Source organism: Phascolarctos cinereus, unplaced genomic scaffold (assembly GCF_003287225.1).
Source record: "Phascolarctos cinereus isolate Bilbo 61053 unplaced genomic scaffold, phaCin_HiC Scaffold_4;HRSCAF=312, whole genome shotgun sequence".
Lineage (NCBI taxonomy): Eukaryota > Metazoa > Chordata > Mammalia > Diprotodontia > Phascolarctidae > Phascolarctos > Phascolarctos cinereus.
This window is the reverse complement of record NW_027555847.1, coordinates 309684943-309706466: the sequence shown is the minus strand read 5'-3', so window position 1 is coordinate 309706466 and position 21524 is coordinate 309684943. Positions and strand designations below refer to the sequence as shown.

Genomic DNA, 21524 nt, shown 5'->3' with positions numbered 1-21524 from the left:
TTTCCAAGTTTTATCTATTATGCCTTTTAACATCTCTTGTATCCATCTCTTCTCTCTACTCACACTACAGTCACAATTCCAGGACTTCATTAATTCTTTCCTGGCTTATTGTTACAGTCACCTTCTAATTGATTCCCCTACATCCAGTCTTTCCTCTCTCCAATCCATCTTCCCTACGGTTTCCAGGTCGATATTAGTAAAGGACAAAAGTGACCATGTCACTCCTTTGCTCAAAAGGTTTCTAGTCACTCTGCCTTTAAGTTAAAATAAAGCATTTAAAGCCCTTCATGATCTGGCTTCAGTCATTTTTTTTCCAGTCTGATTGTACATTACTCCCCCTTGTGCATTTAATGTTCCAGGCAAACTAGTCTATTTGCTCTTCCCCATTAACAACATTCTATCCCTCACCTGAAATGTTCTCCCTCCTTATCTCCATCTATATCTTCAAACCCCTAACTCCTTTCAAGGCTTAACTCCAGTGCCACCTCCTTCAAGAAGCCTTTCTTGATTCCCCCAGTTTTTAGTGCCCCCATAATTATTATTTTTAAATTTATATATGCATGTATTGATGTGTGTATAATTTACTTTTCTTTGGACACAGTGTATCCCTACAGTATAAATATACATCTGTAATTAATATTCCTGCTTCATATAATACAATAGATTTTTTTATTGAACTTATAAATTAAGCCCTGAGACAGTGCAAGGTAAATGAGATTCACAATTACTCAAAAGACTTCGATCTAACTATCCACATAGGAAAGGCCAAATGGATAAAGAATGCCATTGGTCCAGGCTATGATATGCACTTGGATAGACAATTTATTTTGTTGGTCTCTCAGTAGATATACATGTGTATATATACATACATACATGTATCTATGCACATATATACATCTTGGTCAGTCAGAGGGTCAATAAAACATATTTACATGTTAGCCATATTGTGAAAGAAAGAAAGAAAGAGGAAAAAAAAGATCAGAAAAAGAAAGTGAAAAAGTGTGCTTCAATCTGTACTCAGAGTTTATCAGTTCTCTGGAGGTAGACAGCATTTTTCATCATGGGTCCTTTGGAAATATCTTGAGTCACTATCTTAATCAGAGTAGCTAAGTCTTTCACATCTTTGCAATATTGCTATTGCTGAGTAAAATGTTCTCCTGGTTCTTCTCACTTCACTTTAGGTTGATTGGTATGGCACTGTATAAATTAATTTAGGTATAATTGTCATGTTATTATATTGGCTCAGCCTGTCTATGAGCAATTGATATTTATTTAGTTATTTAAATCTGTATTTGTGTGAAAAATATTTTCAAATTGTGTTCATAGAGACCCTTGGGTCCCTGTGTACAAATTCAGATGAGAGTGAGTATCTAGCATTGCCCATTCCACCACCATTTCCCCTACATTGTAAAGGCTTTTCCTTGTACATCTCTTTTATGTGTGATAATTTCCCCCATTCTTTCTCCCCTTTGCCCCTTTTCTTAGAACATCCCTCTTTCTCACCCATTAATTTTTTTGAGATCATCTCAATATAACTGACTCACTACCGTGCCCTCTATTTATGTAGAGTCCTTCTAACTACCCTAATAATGATAAAGTTCTTAAAAATTACATGTAACATCTTCCCTTATGATTTCTTTCATGTTTACTTTTTTATGCTTCTCTTGCACCTTCTGTTTGAAAAACAAATTTTCTATTTAGCTCTGGTCTTTTTTATCAGGAATGCTTGAAAGTCCTCTATTTCATTAAATATCCATTTTTTCCCTTGAAGGATTATACTCAGTTTTGCTGGGTAGGTTTTTTTTGTTGTAATCCTAGCTCTTTTGCCTTCTGGAATATCATATTCCAAGCCTTTCACTCCTTTAATATGGTAGCTGCTACGTCTTATGTAATCTTGCTTGTGGCTCCATGTTATTTGAACGATTTCTTTCTGGCTGCTTGATGTATATTCTCTTTGACTTGGGAGCTCTGGAATTTGGCTGTAATATTCCTGGGAGTTTCATTTTGGAATCACTTTCAGGAAGTGATAGGTAGATTCTTAAAATTTCTATTTTACCTGCTGGTTCTAGGATATTGGGCAGTTTTCCTTGATAATTTCTTGAAAGACGGTGTGCAGGTTCTTAGATCATGGTTTTCAGAAAATCCAATAATTCTTAAATTATCTCTCTTTGGTCTATTTTTCAGGTCTGTTGTTTTTCTGAAGAGAAATTTTATTTTTCTTCTTTTTTTTTATTTTGACTTTGTTTTATTGTTTCTTGATGTCTCATGGAGTCATTAGCTTCCATTTGCACAATTCTAATTTTTAAAAAATTCTTTTAAAAATTCTTTAGTAAGCTTTTGTACCTCTATTTCCATATGGCCAATTCTGATTTTTAAGGAATTATTTTCATCTGTTAAGTTTTGTATCTCTTTCACCATTTGGCCAATTCTGTTTTTTAAGGTGTTATTTTCTTCAGTATTTTTGTGCCTCTTTTACCAAGCTGTTAATTACCTTTTCATAATTTTCTTGTGTCACTCTCATTTCTTTTCTCAATTTTTCTTCTACCTCTCTTATTTGATTTTTTAAATCATGTTTTAGGTCTTCCAAGGTTTTTGTTGGGCTTGTGTCCAGTTCACATATTTTTTTTCCTTTGAGGCTTTGCTTGTAATTGTTTTGACATCATTGTCTTCTTCTGAGTTTGTTTCTTGATCTTCCATGTCACCATAATAGCTTTTTATGGTCAGGTTCCTTTTTGTGCTCATTTTCCATCCTGTTTCTTGACTTTGAACTTTATGTTAAAGTTGGGCTCTGTTCTGCTGATCTGGGAAAGAATAACCCCACCTGCCCTCCTGGTCTGTGCTCTGGTCCTTCCCCAGGTAGGTGCTTACCTTTATCCTTTGTAGGCACAAGTGCTATTGCTCCTCAGGGGCCCAGCTCCCTTGGGACCAAAAACACTCCTCTTTACCTTGGAACTGTGACCTGGAAATTAATATAGGCAATGGAGTTGCAAAACAGCACCCTGTCCTGTGCCCAGTGCCAGGACAGAGGTCCCCTGTAATCTCTTTCTGAACAGTTACATGATCTCTTTACTGTCTCTGGCTTGAGAGTTCCCAAAACTGCTGCTACTGCTATTCCCACCAAGTCCCACAGCTGGTGCTGCTGCCACATTGATTCCAGGCCAGCCCACACCCCAGTGTCACAGACCTCTCTTTCTGACCTCCTAAGTTGTCTTGGGCTCGAAAAACGTCTCATTTTGATCTTTTGTTGGCTTTGCTGCTTCAGAATCCTTTTGAGGCATTATTTTAAAGTTGTTTAGAGAGGTTGTTGTGAGAGCTCAGCTGTAATGCTTCTTCTCCTCTGCCATCTTGACTCCATCCCAGAGTGCTACTATCTTCAGAGAATTAAAGTTGAAAGTCATACATTAGACAATGAAGGTGCATGATGGGCATTAGAAGACTGCAACATATTACCTAGGAAGAATGTCTTCAGGATGTCTCCCTGGAAGATGTATGACTGGAAAAGAAAGTGGATCAGTCATGCAGCAATAGTCAAACATAACTGAGGAACAGACCTTAATGCTCTGTTGGTAGCCACACAATGTCAAGAGAGCCATCACACTGGTGGAACCTCTGAAGAGGAGGTTTTCATTTAGGGGCGACGAGGGCAAGAGACACAGAAGCTGAGAAGGCAAGGGTGACTTGCAAGCTATTCCATTAGAGAGACTACTATCAATGAGATTGGAGATTCATCAAAATATTGATTATTCCTCACAAGCGTTGTTGCAGAGACATAATCAGTATTGTGAGAATTCATACACACTTTTTGTCCTTGACCAGAATGTTATTCTTAAAAAAGACTTGTTCTCATTTCTTTGTGCTCCCACTAATCTTCAGGATAATACTAGTAAAATATCTCATGCTGTTATTGAAACTAAAATATCTCATGCTGTCATGAAAATTAAGCACCCTGAGGAATTTAATTAGGAAATTTTGTACATTTGTACATTTTGAGTGATACATAGATTAGTTGACGTGTAGGTTAATATTCAATTGAGAGCTTTGATATAAAAATGTTAACTAATATTTGCTAAAAATTGTGCTTTTTAATTAATCTGTTTTTTTGTCCCATGCCCCTTTCTCCTTTATCATGTGAATTTTAGGTATTGATAGAGTTCTTCTGGTATCTCCATGGATATTTTATAATTTCGGGGTAAAACGGAGCTCTATTGGCTACCACGTGGTATTTTAGTACCCCCCAGAATCTCTATAAGCAAATTCTAAAATTAATGAAGCTCCATCTAAATTTATATAGCACTTTTATTTGTTTTTATTCTTAAAAGTGTTTAATTTTCACTCAGAAGTAGATCCTTTCTTTTGGAAATTAAGTACATTAAAAATCAACCCATCAAAGGACTCAGGTTCTGAGCCAGAGAGTCACTTGATTGATCACATCCCTGTGTATCTTAACTTTGTCTGGAGAAAGTGGAGCACAAGTTAACATAGCTTGAGGTTTCTGGTTTCATAAACACTGAACTACATATGTGTCTATGCTTAATTTTTGAATTTTAAGTTAAAGTTTTGGAGTCTCTGCAGAGTGAATTGGGGGAAAAAATGACCAAGAATAAAATGGTTGACATGGTTTTGATATAGTTCTTGATAAGTTGTGAACACAATACAGTGGTAACTTGTTTATTGTGGTGTTCATATTAATTGAGACAAAATAATATAATTAAATTTATTATCATGCAATGAACATTACAACTTTTGTACCTCTTTAAAAAATTTTAATATGCAGCATACACTCTTCTTCTGAAATCTCATAAATGATTTGGCATTGAGTTCACAAGAGTATGACACATTATTTAATTTTTCATCATAAAATATACCTTTATCATATTGGATATTGTGTCTCATTGGTGAACAATCCATTTTTCCAAGTCTAGCTTTGACTATAGCCCCTAAGTTTTCAATGAGGTTTAATTTAATCCACTTTCAATGCAGCTCTTAGATAAATTTCTTAATCTTTCATGGCATACAACATAGTGTCAGGTTATATTTCAGTATTCATTCTCCATTTGGGAATTTCTGTAATTCTGGAACAATTCTGCTTCTCAGCTTTTCACAGTATTTATCAAAGTTCATCATTCTCTCAATGGGACACCTCCAGTCTCATTGGAAGTTAAACAAAAATTCTGCAAAATGTCTTTATTGAGTATATACTTTACATTCTGATGATGATGCCCAGGTGTCACAGGTTCACCCACATTACTTTTTTTTTTTTTAGGCAGCTGGGGTAAGTGACTTGCCCAGGGTCACACAGCTAATAAGGGTCAAGTGTTTGGTCTGAGGCCGGATTTGAACTCAGGTCCTCCTGACTTCAGGGCCACTGAAGTTGCCACTGCATCACCTAGCTGCCCCTCCACATTACTTTTGAAAACGGTTTTGCTAAAAATTTTAAGTGAAAAAGTAAATTTCATCTGTAGAAATTACCTTTTCCAATCTTTGTTATTCCAGCCTTGGTATTGTCTCACCCGTGACGAGTGTTTTTGCTTCATAGCAGTGGTTAGGAACTATTTTTTACAATAGTCTTCTCATTATTATTCCAACTTCAAGAAGGTGATGCCACACTCTATAGGAATTTAAAATAGCTCCTCCAGCTTCCACGTCCTTCTGATGGTCTTTGCTTATTTAATGATTATTAATTTGGTTATTTCATAGTTTGTCAGTTCTTGGGGTTGTTGTTTTTTGTTTTTTCATTTTTGATCAGGTTTTTCTTGGCACTTTAGTGCAACTAATCCTGTTTCCTTATGGTCTTGAATGATCCTTGAGCATGCATGACTCCTCCACGTCGACCACTGAGCTGTCTATAACAGCCATCAAGTCTGCTCTTTAAGAGCTACAACTATTGTATTTTCCCTTTGAATAATATCCATTATTAAAAGCCACTGAATTAATAAGACAGCAGAAGAGAACAACTAACCATATGCACATGGCATGAAGTCCAGCACCCAAATGATAGAAAACTAGCTAACGGTAGGAAAACCAGCTCAATCTGGTTTCATATGGACAAGTTCAGACATTGTGAGTCAGCCTAGTATCAGTGGAAGCATACATATGTGACTATCACTGTCACAAAATGAAACCATATCAGAATTATTGTGTGTCCCAAGAAATTCACATCCCAATATAATTTTTATTAAATGAGGTAGTGGTTATAAAATAATGAGATCAATCATCTTATAAACTGCATCTGAAACAAATTTCAAAAGAAGAATTCCAAATATATTTTGAGCAATGGTAGCACTGTTGGAAAAATATACACAGTCTCTAAAATGTCTGTTTGAAGGATGGTACTTATTTAATGGGTAAGTTCTGGTGTATTTGTAAAGGAAAAAAATCATTCTCATTTTGTCAACACACTTTTTATAGACAATCATCACCAAATTGTTGCCAAAGAGATGATTAAGGGAAAGAAAGCATCATTCTGTAATGGCTTGATGTGGTTTGAATGTGATGCTTGGCTTAGTTGAAAACTCAGGAAAAGATCACCCAGCAACCTCTCTTGTGTGTTTTCTCTCCCTTGTGAACCTTAACATAGTTAGATGATAGTTTTGCTGCCTTCAAAGCAGTTTATTTCCACTCATTGCACTTTTCCCAGTAGAGCCTGAGACAGCTCTCAATACTACCAACATGGTCCTCATTTTACATCTTTGTATTTTGGAGGCTGTGGAATTTATGACTTTTAAACTTCATGCTCTTCTTGATTGGCTTAATAATGGTATTCTTGAATTTTTTTGTCATCTGCATTTTGAAGAGCATGGTTTAAATTACATTATCTACTGATGGAAAAAAAAAAAACCAAACAAACAGTACCCAACTTCTCATGTTAGTAGTACTCAGGGGTGTACTGGAGCCAGCTCTAAATAACTTGCAAGGCAATTGTTAAATTTTCAGGGTGTACATTTATACCTCAGAAATAAGGAATCACCACAAATCAGGGCTTGCTTTATTGTTTTGTTCATTGTTTAGACTGAAGAAGGTGTTAATAATGCAAATTAAAACCTAAAAGTGTGTGTGTGTCCGCACGCACACAGTTTCCCCCCCAGAGAACCTGGTTGTTGAACACTTACTAGCACACCCCTGTATTGCTCTGTAAACATTATTCAGGCTCACCAGGGGTATAGTAGAAGGCTCAAAGAGTGAAGTTATCCTCAGACTGCCTAGAAGTTATATTCCATGCCTGGAAGTTATCACCAAGACTGTAGGCTAATTAATATTAGTAATAACAATAACTGGCATTTCTATAAGCACTTAAAGGTTTGCACAGTAATCCTTTATCTCATTTGAGCCTCATAACACCTCTGGTACAACTCCATCGATCACTACAGTTTGGGTGAAATCTTCTAGCAGCTTATGCAGCCATTTACAATATCCATAGCTTGTTGACAATAATATGTTGAGAGATAAAATTTAATGCTTTAACTGATCTCCAGATATCATATGAACTGACTCAGGGAGAAGTACAGTGGACCTTGGAAACAGAACAGAGCTTCATTTAGAGTGCATGTGATGTTTGTAGAGACTTTGCTCAGATGAAAGCATCCTTGGCTGGTGGGGAGCTCTTTTCAAAGTGGTCTGCCTGTGGAGGGAATTACATGGAATGGAGCTATGTATCTGGTAGCAAACAGAGGGAGTTTGTGGAGGAAGTACAGATGCAGAGTCTAGGTGTTGCTCAGGGAAATGTCAAATTTGTAAAAATAAAATACATAGGATTACAATGGGAACCCATTATATTGAAATATTGTTATCAGGAGCCAAGATGGCAGAGTAAAAGCAGTGACTTGCTTGAGCTGTCCCCCAAACCCCTCCAAATACCTGTAAAAAAGGGCTCTGAACAAATTCTAAAGAAATACAATTATCAAAATATTTTCAAAGAACAAGTTCATGGATCCCAAGTTAAAAACCCTTGGAGGAAGGGAAGCTGTGTGTTGTCAATTTAGCTTAGAGTCACCAGACTTTTTCCATTCTTCTCAGGTTTCCAAATTCACTCTTCCACTGGATTCTCAGCTGATGACTTTGTCTCCTTTACTGAAAAGTTCCAGGCCATTTGATGTGAACGTCCTCAGTTTCTAACCTTTCCATCTCAAAACCATCTGTAATTTTTCACATCTTCACTTTCTTCTGTTTTGTCTCAAAGGAGAAGGTATCAAAGCTAATTCTACTTGGTCCCACCCAAAATCCCCTCCAGAACCATACTACGTCAGTCATTCCTTCTTTTTCATGCATCTAATTTCTTCCTCTCCACTAGTTACTTTTCCTTTGCTTTTAAAATGTTCTCCCTTATCCAACCCCTCCACCCCCCCCAAAAAAAAAGGCTTTCTCTTAATTGTTCTATCACATCCAGCACTCTTTCTGCTTTTCAGCAGTAAATTTAATCCACATAGCAATGGAACACCAGAAGTAATCGGGGTAAATGCCATCGGGGGGAAAGAGGACAAAGGAGAGAAGAGTAGCTTGTAGTTGTTTTCTTATTTCTTAACTGTCTCACTCCCCAAGCTCCTGAAATCTGGCTTCTCTTCCTATTAGTTTACTGCCCCATGCTGTCTCAAAGGTCAACAATGGCCACATTGCCAGTGACTTTTTCTGCAATCCTCATCTTCATTGACAATCTTTACAGTATTTGAAACCATTCATGACCTGCCCCTTCATGTTTCTACTCCCTTGACTTCCATGATAGTATGCTTTCCTGGTTCTCCTCCTACCTCTCTAACTATTGACTCCTCTTTTTCCTACAACCTTGATGTAGGAACTGACCAAGCTTTTGTCCTTGATCCTCTTCTCTTTTGTACTCTTTACTCCAATGAGTCACTTATTCCCATTGCTTCTGGGGTCATGTCTACATAGATGTTTATCAGCTGTGTATCTCCAACTCTGACTTCTCCCATGACTTCCAGAATTACATTTCTAGTGGGCATCTCAATTTCAGTGTCCAACTGGCTTCTCAAATTCAACATGTCCAAAATAAAATTTAGTGTATTTTACCTGAAACCTATCTTCCTCCTCAATTTTATTTTTTCTTTTTACACTATTTACTCATGCTCAAAACCTCATGTAATCTTTGACTTTTTCCTCTCCTTCAACTTCACCCAGTTAGTTGCCAAATCTTGTTATTTCTCCTTTTTCAATATCACTCATATCTGTTTTCTCCGTTCCATTTCTATTGGCACCATCCTAACCCAGCTTCTCATTACTTCGTATATAATAGATTTTCCTAGTAGCTAGATCTCCCCACCTTTGGTCTTGCCCTTTTCTATACATTTTATATATGCTTGGCAGATTCATCTTAATTATTTATAGATCTGACCACATCAAGACCTTTTAATGCCTACTGAATCCAGTCCACACATGTTAGCTGAGCCGGCCTTTACGGCCTTATTTCAAGCAAAATTCCAGCTAATTTGTGCTGCTCACTTGTCCACAAACATCAGTACTTTCCTACCTATTTGTATGTGCTTGTACCATACTCTCTGCCTGAATCTTCTCTACTCCTGTCTCTGCCTGTTGCAATCCTATTAAGCCTTCATAAAGCCTTCCCTGAGGGGGTCTCTCTGTAGATATTTCCTTTCTCAGAACCCTCATAACACCTCACTTGCAACTCTCATGCACTTATTTTATTTTGAATGCTACTTTTTAATATATGCCTTATCTCTCAATAGTTTATAAAATACTTGAGGACAGAGACTGTGTCTTGTTTATTTTGAGATCATTCTCAACACTTGACACAGTGCTCTGCAAACGTTATGTGTTTAATCTGCATTTAATTGATCTGAATCAAATTTATTCTAGTTTTGAAGTTAGGATCCATTTTTATCATGTCTTCCAGTTATAATTTCAGTACATGAATTTCCATTTGAACTTTAAATGTTTAAGTACCCAACCTTTCTAATCCAAAATTTATATATTTATTTTCTCTCTTTCTTGCTCTCTCTCTCTCTCTCTCTCTCTCTCTCTCTCTCTCTCACACACACACACACACACACACACACACACACACACACACACACACACACACACACTTTCAAGATGTATGATGTTTGTCTTAAGGGCAGAATTTGGCCCTACTCTATAAATGTGTTCAGAAAAATAATATAACACCAAGATGGAAGGCAGCTTGTTTTTAACTTGTAGCTAAACATGACATTCAAATGTTAATTGGATGAATAAATCTTGTTCATTTTACAGACATGAAAATGTCAATGGAATAAAACTATTTATCACAAGATAATGGTCTCCTGCCGCCAGATAAATGCCAAGATGAAGATACTTATTGAAAATGTATCAAAATATTCTATTGCTATTTATTGAAAATAAAGGTGGAAGAAAAGTTCACATTTTCAGTTACAAAGTGAGACACACTCTAGCTATGACATCACTCTATTATATTTCCAGTTCCCTGTGAGTGACAGTGTGACAGAGGACAGGAATAGTCCTGGATTCAAACATCAGAGACCTTTGTTTATCCCCACTTCTGTCCTTTTTCAGTCCCATGGTCAAGAGCAAATGATTAAACCTTTTTGAACCTCAGCTTCCTCATTTGTACAACAAAGATGATAATACCTGGATTGCCCATGTCACAAAGTTGTTATGAGGAAAAGGTCTTGTATATTGTAAATAAATGTGGGCATATGGTTTGCTGCTAGATAATTAATTCTTTGGCCATGAAGACCTGTTTTCTTGTTGCATTCATTGACCCACATAAATGTCTTTGAGGTTACTAATGAAGCCATTTGACATGTTTTCTTCATGTTATTTTCTCATGATGAGTTTAGTAAACAATGAAGAACTGATGAAAAGAATGTCATCAAGGAAATGTATAAGTGAAAAAAAAATGGGCTGGTTACATGGAAAGAAAAGAATAATAGATGGACAGCCCATATTGTCCACTGAGATCTACTCAGTGTCAAGAGAATTCAAGGAAGGCCCCTAGTATGTTAGGTGGACTCGCTTACAGGAAGACATAGGCAAGATTTGCTCAGAATAGGCGAGCATGGATAGATTGTGAGTGAATATCCACATCAATCTCTTGAAATATTGGAGCATGTAATGCATTGCATGCATTAAAATTTATTAATTTAATAGATTTCTTATATCTTTACTTAGAGAAATAGTTTGCAAGTGACAGTACTTAGTGCTTAAATTCTAGCAGAGCAGCCCACCTTTGTTTCAGCAATGGATTTAGAACAGCAAATAGCTTTTCAGTAATTCCTGTTCTGCTTTCTGTTCTCTACCTGCAATGATTTTTTGACAAAGAGGAGACTTACAAAGAACATGATTACTTTCTTCAAATATTTGAAGGGCTGTCATGTAGAAGACTTGTTCTTCTTGGCCCCAGAGGGCTAAACTTGGAATAATGGGTAAAAATCTCCGAGAGGCAGATTTAGGTTCCAAAGGACAGCTTCCTAACAAGTAGAGTTATCCAGAAGTGAATGGTACTCTGAAGGTAGTGGGTTTCCCCCACCAGAGATCTTCAGGTGAAGTCTGGATGAATGTTCTGGGGTATGTCATCAAGACAATTCTTATTCAGAATGGAAACTCCTTGAGTATACAAATCGGGTAGAATACAGAAAGGATAGTATGGAGCCCATGGCCTAGAATTTGGCCCAAGAGGGATAACAATTGTAACTGCACAAACACTAATGTAGAAATCAGTCCAATGTGGTAGAAAAAGGGGGGCTGGCTAAAGGGACCAGTGTATAGAGAACTCATTGACCAATGTACATTTTTAAAAGATATGTAAAGAAGATGGGAGCAAACAAAGGTAACTGAGGATAATTAGAAGTGTCATGGTCTTATAAAAATAATGTCAGGAATCATAAAGTTAGGAACAGCTGGAATACATAATGAATTCAAGGATGATGGGGTGCTACCTTGATGGAAATCATAAGCGTCTGGATGGCCTAAAGGAATAGCTAGCACATTGGATGACTGAGTTGAAATCCAAAAAGATCTCAACAGAGAGTGATTATTCAGATCTAGTAAGATGGAAAAAATCAGTTGGGGGGAGGCAGAACCAAAGTGTCAGAGCGAGAGAAATCATTTTTCACCTTAGCTCCCCAGCATACCTCCTCCACAATAACCTAGAAAATGCACTAGGCTAAATTCTGAAGGGAAAGCCAAGACAAAGTCACAGTGAGTCATTTTTCCAGCCCAGGGAAGCTTAGGAAAACAGAGAGGTCTGTGAGCACTGGGGCAAGGGCTAGCCAAGAGCATGTGGTAGAGGCAGGGAGCATTCCAACATCTAGGGTGAGGAGGCTGAGGGGCAGAAAGAGACCCCAGGGGACCCCTGAATTAGTGCTGGGAGTGACAGTAGGTGTCATCTGGCAGCTCAGTCTTCCATCACTCAGTTCCAGGTCACAGATCCAGGGCTGAGAGAAACAGTAACAAGCAAAGCACAGAACAAATTCCAAAAATTTAGTCGTGTGGCTCTGAGCCCAAGAGCAGAGCAGCTGCTCAGTTCTAACCTTTAGAACAGCATGTATGCCTGCAGTGCAGTCACCAGGGCAGGGGACCGAGAGCAGGAGAGCCTGCTTGCAGATCAGTCCCTCTGAACCAATAGGACCTTTCAGTAGGCTAACAATGCCTGCAACAGTCTACTAAAACTCAACTGTACATGAACCAGTAGACTCAATTTGTGAAGCTCAGATCAGGAGCGTAACGAACAGATCTTTCCCCAGAACACACCACCTTGGAAGCACAGAATTCAACAATTCAATCCAGTAAATATTTCTTAAGCACTGACTGTGTTCTAGGTAGTATGCTAAGTGCTGGGCATATAAATAAGAAAAAAAGCAAGACAGTCCTTGCCTTCAAGGAGTTTATAATCTAAGGGGAAGACCTCACACAAAAGGAAGCTCAAGAATGGGAGGGGGGAAGGAGTATCAAGGGGTTATTTGGCTTCGGGGGCAGTGCATGATTTTTCATGGAATTGAAAACAAGCAGAACTGCTAATGGAAAATGGAACTGGAAAGTTCTGGAAGTTCAGAGCCCTGTAGAAAGAAGTGAGCCGGACTTTAATTCCTGGCAAAATTCTGGAACATATTATTAAAGATTTCTGTGCATTTAGAAAAGAAAGTGGTAATCGTTAAAGACAGCATGGCCTCTTCAAGGAACGGGTTGATTTAGGCTAAACAAAATTTCTTTTCCTTTCTGGAAATCAGGAAATATCTGTATTTCAACCTGGTATTTGACAAAGTGTCTTCAGATATCCTTATGAATGAATTGGAGAAATGTAGGCTGGATAATAGCATATTTTTATCAGTGACTTGGATAAAGGCATAGATGGTATGGTATATTTATTTAGTTTCTGGATGAACACAGAGTTGTAAGGGATAACTAACACATTGGATGACTGAATTGGAGTCCCAAAAGATCTCACCAGACTATACTGGTAATTCAAATCTAGTCAGATAGAATTTAATAGGAATAAATGTAAAGTCCCATACTTGGTTGAAAAAATCATTTGCACAAGTACAGAATGAGGAAGACATAGCTAGATAATAGTTCATGTGAAAGGACCTGAGCTTTTTAAAGGACTATACAGTAGTGTGATATGGAAGTGAAAAAGCTAAATGCCCTGTTTAGCTATTAATTGAAGCCAAAGATCTGCTGGTGGAAGACAGGCAGCTGGGTGTTGTCAGGGGGATTCCTTCTGGGCTATGACTGGATGAGCTCTGAGGTGTCTTCAAACAGTGGGGTTTTGTGATTCTTCCAGGACAGAAATGTTTTCACTCTCCTTTTAACCCTGTTAGTACTTAGGGACCATGCCACATTCACTACATTATAATTTTTTGTGTACATTTCTTATCTCCTTGTTAGTTTGAAAGTTCTTTTATAGCAGGGACCAAGTTATTCATCTTTGCATTCCGAATAGCTTCTAACACAATGTCTTGCAGAGTAGGCATCCAATGAATAATATGTTTTGAAATGGATACATGATTTGTGTGAGCACTGGATCTTAAAGAAAAAAAGAAAATACTAAAATTTTAAAGTTGTATAAAGGGCACCTATAGACCTATGATCAGAGTATGTTTGTATCTGAATGTAGGCATCTGTCTCTGTAGATCTGCTACCAATTTAATACTTGTATTCAGAAGTTCCCTCCAAAATATTTTTGGATTCTACTTATTTTCCCAAATATCTGAAGGCTGTACCAATTAATATTCAGTAAGCAAGTAGATAATTTAAGTGTTGTTCAATTGTTTTCAGTTGTGTCTGACTCTGTGACCCCATTTGAGGTTTTCTTGGCAAAAAGATACTGGAGTGGTTTTCTGACAGGGTAAGTGACTTGCCCAGGGTTACACAACTAGTAAGTTTCTCAGGCTGGATTTGAACTGAACATACTGTGCACTATGGCACCATCTAGGTGCCCCAATTTAATTGCTGGTGTGATATGAAGAAGGGAAGTCATATATTTAAGCAACATTACCAAGTAGTTATTCAGATACTGTTCTAGCTGATGTGCATCATTAAGAGGAATATCTTGAAAGAGTGTATAGAGAGGCAGCTTCAGAGTCAGAGTGACTATCTCTGATAAATATTGGTTGTGTGATTCTAAGCAAGTCATTTACCTCTTGGTGCCTCAGGCAACTCACTGAGACTATAGGTTAAGGAGAAGTTGATAGATTTTTTTCTCATTGACAGAGGGAGCTTCCTAATGGGAGTTCCCTACTCCAGTGAAATCCAAAAATCAAATTATTATTGAGTATAAGATGCATACACTCATGTATATGTCTGTGTATTTGTCATATATGTACATGTGCATGTATAGTTGTGTTGTATAGGCAAAGAATTTAATTCTAACTTTCAGTATTTGCAGAAATACTCTGAACATTATATAAGAACTAACCAAAAATGTCACATAAAATTTTACAGATGGAAGGCCTTTAACACTGAAGGAGATATGGGATGGTGTCCATCAATTCTATAAAGCTCATCTTCTTCAAGAGCCGTGGAGCACCATTACACAACAGGTTAGACAGTATTACCAGTTATTCTTTGTAATTAATTTTCAAGAAGAGTAGGAGTTATTTGAGAAGCCTTATTAAGATACAGATGATTTTCTTATATGGGCACTATAGTGATTCATATATTAGTTATGAGTTAAATTTGCAAGGAAACCAAAGTGTAACTTTGATTGATAATAGAATTGCAATCATTTTGGAAAATAAGTGGAGAAAATTGATCTGTCAATCAAATAATTTGTTATTACTGCCTAATGCACTAAAATCAGTAGTTAATGAATTTAGAATTTTTTAAAACATTCTCTTCACAGTGTATGTAGTGTAGCCTTGAAATTTGCATTACAGCAAATTGTGCTCACTTGCAAAATCATTTTCATTTGAATGGAAAGCCTTATTTTTTTTTACCAGCCTCCATTAAGCCTAATCAAAGCATGCTTTTTCGATTGACTTTACCAGTCATTAGGATATTGTGCCTAGTTATGAGTTAGATCATAGAGGTAAGACAGATTATTTACCGATCAAAATGTTTAAAATGGGCTACTCACTTTTAATAAAAGGATCTGAGTTGTGGATTGATGTTGTATGTTTCACACTGCTGGTGTGGGATCATTGTCAGAATTCAGTTTTGGTTTATTTTGGCATCACATGAGAGGAAATGAAGGAAGAGCGAAGAGTAGCAGGGAGGATTACCTTTGAGAATGCTGCTGGTACCATTACCCTGTTCATCCATACTGGACACTGCATGACCTATGCCAAAGCTCCACTGTTGCAGAGTATGAGCATGACGATAATAACCTGTCTTATAGAATAGTTTGAAAAACATTCTTTGCAAAATGTAAGGTGCACTTGCCCTACATATTTTTCTTTATATTACACTGCTTTTCAGCTTTTGCTCTAACACATCCGTTAATATCATATCTGTGGTGATAGCAAAGACCTGTATCTCAATTCAAAATTGAGCCCTTTAAGTATAAACCACATGTAAATTTAATTATGACAAGTACATACCTGGTTGTGTACACACACACTAGTAGTACACACTGTATTTTATCAGCCTTTGTATGCTGAAAAATTGTATAAGGAAAATCACAGAGGTGACTGTGACAAGCATAGACAGTATTAGTTGTGTAGAAAGCCTCAGAGACCTTGGTAGATTATTAGGATTTATAGAAGAGCTGGAGGAAATGGTAAAGAAAGGGACCGATTAGACCTTTGATCCCTAAGTGGGTGGGCCAAATAAATAACGAGAACTGGGTAGGATGTCTGTGGATGTTGGAAGGAGAGGAGCCAGTATGACATATGTATTTTGTATATCTGGAATACTCTAAGTCTGTTTTCATCTTTTTGTATATTTAATGTGTGCAAAAACATGGTAATTCATTTCAGTAACTTGCCTTTATCTTTACTTGATGAACTTTTGAGGTGACATTTGGCAAACGAGTTACTTTTTTACTCTTGCTAATACAGGAAGTTAACTTGTTAATGATTCTTAAATAATGAAGCTTGATATGTTGCATAGTGATTTCTAATGATAGCTAATAAAGTGTGATGATTTAATTGTGCTTCCTCTAGTAATAATCTTAAGTGCTCAAGTGAAGTTGCAGTGATTGGCTTTCTTCTGAACTCCATCTCCCTGGGGTCTGGAGTTGGCTCTTTGATACAACATCTGATAACAGGCTTTAACTGTTCCTATTTTAAATAATACAAATCAATTAAAACACACACAGCTGTTTAACCAAACTTCTCAATGTTGGTATAGGTCTCTGTGGGTATTTCCTGATGGCTCATAATGACATCAATTTAGTGCACCTGGTAGGATATGTGTGAGGTGGAAGTCACTTCATTCTGAAATGACAAGAAAATGGAGAAGTATTTATGGATTACTGCTGCTTCTTCAGAAGTACTGCCAGCACTGATGGATTTTTTTTTCCCAACAAAGGAGTTAGAAATGGGGCCACAGACATGATGTAATTGTTTTTCTAGTAGTATGCTGGTAATCTGTTGAACATAGGATATCAGTTCAGGCCTCAGAGAAATCACCCATTCTCTTCTACCTGGGTGGATTTTGCAGTGAGATAGTAAATATACTGTGTTCCGTGCCTTTTGTAGAAAACATTCTTAAGCTTAACAGTGTGTAATGGCTCTGCTTTACTCTGCTGACAAATACTGAATTTAAGCAAGATTTCCATGATCCATTTCAGCCTTAGTATCAACATAGTAACATTTCTTTATATGAAATTATTTAAAATTTTCAACAGATTAATTGATTATTAAGAGGCAGCAGGGAAAGTGGATAGAGAAGCAGGTGGAATCAGGAGGACTTTGATTTGAGTCTCACCTCTGACATCTCTGGCTGTGGCCCTGGACAAGTCACTTATCTTGTTAGTTGCCTAGGCAACTCTCTAAGATGTCAAATTGCAGAGCAGGTGCTGATCTAAATTTGTAGTGGGAGTGGTTCCCTATACCAATGAAATCACACATCTGGCTCTCTCCCCATACTGATTATTAGAATTTGACTTTTATTAAATGATAAGCCTGCTAAAGGAGCAGAGGGTGGTTGACTTTAATGTGATTTTATCATCAACATCAAGCATAATTTGTTAATGTTTGTGTATTTTATGTTACCTTCAGAGAAATATCCCTATGTCCTGAATCTTGTTTATTGCTGACATTTTACTAGCACGGCATAAATATTTTCCTTGAATCTTTGTATAATTAATTTGTTTTTCCCATCTTTGTATTTAAAATCTCAGTTGCTTTTATTGTATGTTAGATGCCACAGGCTTTTCTATATTTATTCCACCTCTAGATTTTCTTCTTCATTTTCCTTACCACACTTTTAACTGACCCATTGACTAAGTGAAGGAACTGGTCTCAAAAGAGGGTTTGTTGGGGCTTCTTTTGAGATTCCAAATAACTTCCCCTCCTAATTTACTTTCTGAAATGTTTCATTTCATTTCACATTCAAATTCAGAGTTTATAGGGTATATGTTTCTCATAAATAGAACATCTATAGATTATACTATTATACATTTATATTTTTTATCAATTAAACTTAATCAGACAATAAAAATAAAAGGCTAGGCTCATGCTACTTCCTTATGCTTCGTTCTAGTTTGTTAATTGCTCAGCTTTTTGCCCTAAAAAATAGAACAATAACATTTTAATTACTGCACTGCCCCTATTTTATTTTATTTTATTTTATTTTTTGGTGAGGCAGTTGGGGTTAAGTAACTTGCCCAGAGTCAGACGGCTAGTGGGTGTTATGTGTCTGAATTTGAACTCAGGTCCTCCTGACTCCAGGACTGGTACTGTATCCACTGCGCCACCTAGCTGCCCTGATATCCCCTTATTTTAAAAGTAAATGTTTTATATACTTTTATTTTTTCACATTGCTAGTATTTCCCAATGACCCTTCTTTGCCACAAGGAAGTTGTTGTTCAGTCATTTTCAGTCATGTCCAACTCTCTGTGACTCCATTTGGGGATTTTCTTGGCAGAGATACTGGAGTGGTTTGCCATTTCCTTCTTCAGCTCATTTTACAGATGAGGAAATGCAGGCAAACAGGGCTAGTAAGTAAGTAAGTAAGGGCCAGTGAGGCAGACACAGTGAGTGTAGGAGGCCAGGTTTAAACTCAGGAAGATGAGTCTTCCTGACTCCAGGCCCCCTATGTAGGGCTGGCACTCTATCCACTGAGCCACCTAGCAGCCCTAATGTATAGCCAAGCAAAATAAATCAACACATTGGACATATCTGACAACTTATACCTTGTTCTACCCTTATAGTCTGCCACTTCCCAGCCAAGAGGAAAGAACTATGTTTCACTGTCAGCCCTCTAAAGTCAGGATTGCTCTGCAGCCAACACAGTTCTGATGTCTTTCAGTGTTTTCCTTTACATTATTGTCATTGTGCAAATTGTTCTCTTGTTTCTGCTTACTTTTGCTAAATGTCCTGAGCTCCTAAAAGAAATAATTTCAGACTTTCAAAACTGTCTGTTGGGTTTTTGTTTTGTCATCCTTTTTTTTTTAAAGGCAATTGGGGTTAAGTGACTTGCCCAGGGTCACATAGCTAGTAAGTGTCAAGTGTTTGGTGTGAGGCCGGATTTGAACTCAGGTCCTCCTGACTTCAGGGCCGGTGCTCTATCCACTGCGCCATCTAGCTGCCCCCATCCTTTTTTTTAAAGTTAAAGGTTTTTAAAAAATTTTTTAAAGGTCATCAAACATATTCTGATTTGTGGAGTGGTATTAGGGCAGCTAGTTGGCACAATAGATAGAGTGTTGGGCCTAGAGTTAAGAAGACTTCATCTTCCTGAGTTCAAATCTAGCTTCAGACCCTTACTAGCTGTGTGACCCTGGGCAAGTCACTTAATCCCATTTGCCTCAGTTTCATCATCTGTAAAATGAGCTGGAGAAGGAAAGGACAAACCACCCTAGTATATTTGCCAAGAAAATCCCAAATGGAGTCATGAAGAGTCAGACACAACTGAAAGCAGCTGAAGAGCAATAACAAAACATTTGATGGGGAAGACATTGGTGAGGAGGAGCTCTGGTTGCATACTTCTTTACAGCCTGATAAAATTGGGGAAAAAAAGTTCTGTAGTAGTGTGGTGGTGCCACTAGTCTGTGTGAAAATATCTGTGACTTTTATCTGTGACTCTTCATAAATCCTTGGGACATAATTCTCTGTCACCCCTCCCACACACACCTTTTTTAAATGCCTAAATAGCTTTTTAGATTCTGTCACTTGAAATACTAAGTTTGCCCAGAGAATTTGTAGCTTCACCAGGGCAAAACATTATTTTGCTTCATAAGCTTAACAGGTTTATAAATAAAGACTATACTAGTTTTGTAGAAGGGTTTATCTGATGGAAAGAGCAGTCATGTACATTTAGAAGACCTGATTCTAATACTGGCTTTACCAGCTGTGTGGACTTGGGCAGGTCATTTTACCTCTGTAGACTTCAGTTTCCTTTTCTGTAAAATTAGAAGCTTTGACTAGATGACTTCAAAGGTCCCGTCTGCTAGTTCTAAATTCATGTGCTTTGGATTACAGATTTTCTATTACAACTATAATATGGGACTTTAAATTCTGTACCTTTCCCAAGTAAATAATTATGGGGGGGTTTTTTCCCTTCAGAATTCAGAAAGAGTTAATTGTACAATGAGGAAAATGAAAATGGTAAATGAATATGTTTTAGGGAAAAATGTTGAGTGAAATGTAAAAATTCATAGATTACATGCTATAGCTCAACAAAAAATCCATAAGTGGAACTTATGCTTTGGTTTTGGTCTCTTTTCCTTAGTAAATTGGGGTGAGAATTGTGAAGATAAATGCAGATTGCCAAAGGTGGTAATGGGTAACCCAGATGTTGACATCATTCCCCATGTACACAGTTTTTAGAATGAAAACATGAGTGGGGAGGGAGGAGGGAGATGGGGCGAGGAAGAAGGAAATGCCATCAAATGTAGCATTTCATCTGCATTTTGATTTAATTATTTAATTTTAATTCAGTTAGTTCCAGTATCTCTTGAGGTACTTTTGGATTTTCATAGAAACATGGATCCTAAGCATTTGAACACTGTAATTAGAAAGTGAATGAAGAGCTTGAATTCTTTCTTCTATTCCATTGGTATTATGACTAACCAAGCAGAAGGTGAAATAGCAAAGTGAGATTTTTACTTTATACAGATAATAGAAGGCTGAAATAAGCATATGAATTTTACATGTTTTTGTTTTGTTTTGTTCTTAACATTTAGCTAGCTCATCACAAAGAGAGGATTTTTTAACTTGGATCCACGGTCTAGAGGGCTGTTGTTTTAATTTTGACTCATTCTGTTCCTAGGGACAGACAGCTGTTGTGTTTCAGCTGAATGAAGTTCCAAGAAGGGTACAATACTATGATAGATGGTTCCTTGGGATTTGAGGCCTATCCTAATCAGTCGATACTTCATTTAAGCTTATTTTGATCTTCATATTGTCTTTTCTGAATTCTTAAATCCCATTCTTAAGGCAGCAAAAAACATTACTTAATGTTTACTATAATAATTTACTTTTAGCTTCCTGTAAGATGCATAATGTGTACTACACAGCATCTTTCCAGTTAAATGTGCACATTCAGCTCTTATACTGATGTGCTATGTAGCTAATTCTTTTCTAGTTTTTCTTTCAGATGTTTCAATGTGAAAACTCCCAGCTCCAACAGTCATTTTGTCTAAGCCAAAAGGATTCTTCAGTGCTAACTGGCCTCTTTTAGAGGCCTACTAAACAATTTTTGAATAGAGGGAGTGAAGGAGAGTTCATGTTCTTATTAAAAGAAAACAAGACAGTAAATTTTCAAGTTAAACAAAAATAGTTACACAGGCACAAATTAAATTCACATTTTCCTGGGTTAGAATTTATTTCCTTTAAATGCAAAATTTTCCATCATATTGATGTGGATATTTTTTATTCCAACAGGACTTTCTAGTATTTTCCTTTTAGTACAGAAATATGTGAAAATATCCTAAGTAGAATGTGTTATTTCTA

At 37.0% G+C, this 21524-nt stretch overlaps 1 protein-coding gene across 5 annotated transcripts in view; it reads left to right on the top strand.

The window, feature by feature from the left end:
* ATG10 (autophagy related 10) overlaps window positions 1–21524 on the top strand; it is a 301997-nt gene that overhangs the window by 212385 nt on the left and 68088 nt on the right. For all 5 annotated transcript variants that reach the window (XM_021007803.2, XM_021007812.2, XM_021007792.2 and 2 more), the window contains one exon: window positions 14911–15008. In XM_021007803.2, coding sequence (XP_020863462.1) covers window positions 14911–15008 — 98 coding nt within the window. The remainder of the gene's footprint in view (window positions 1–14910; window positions 15009–21524) is intronic.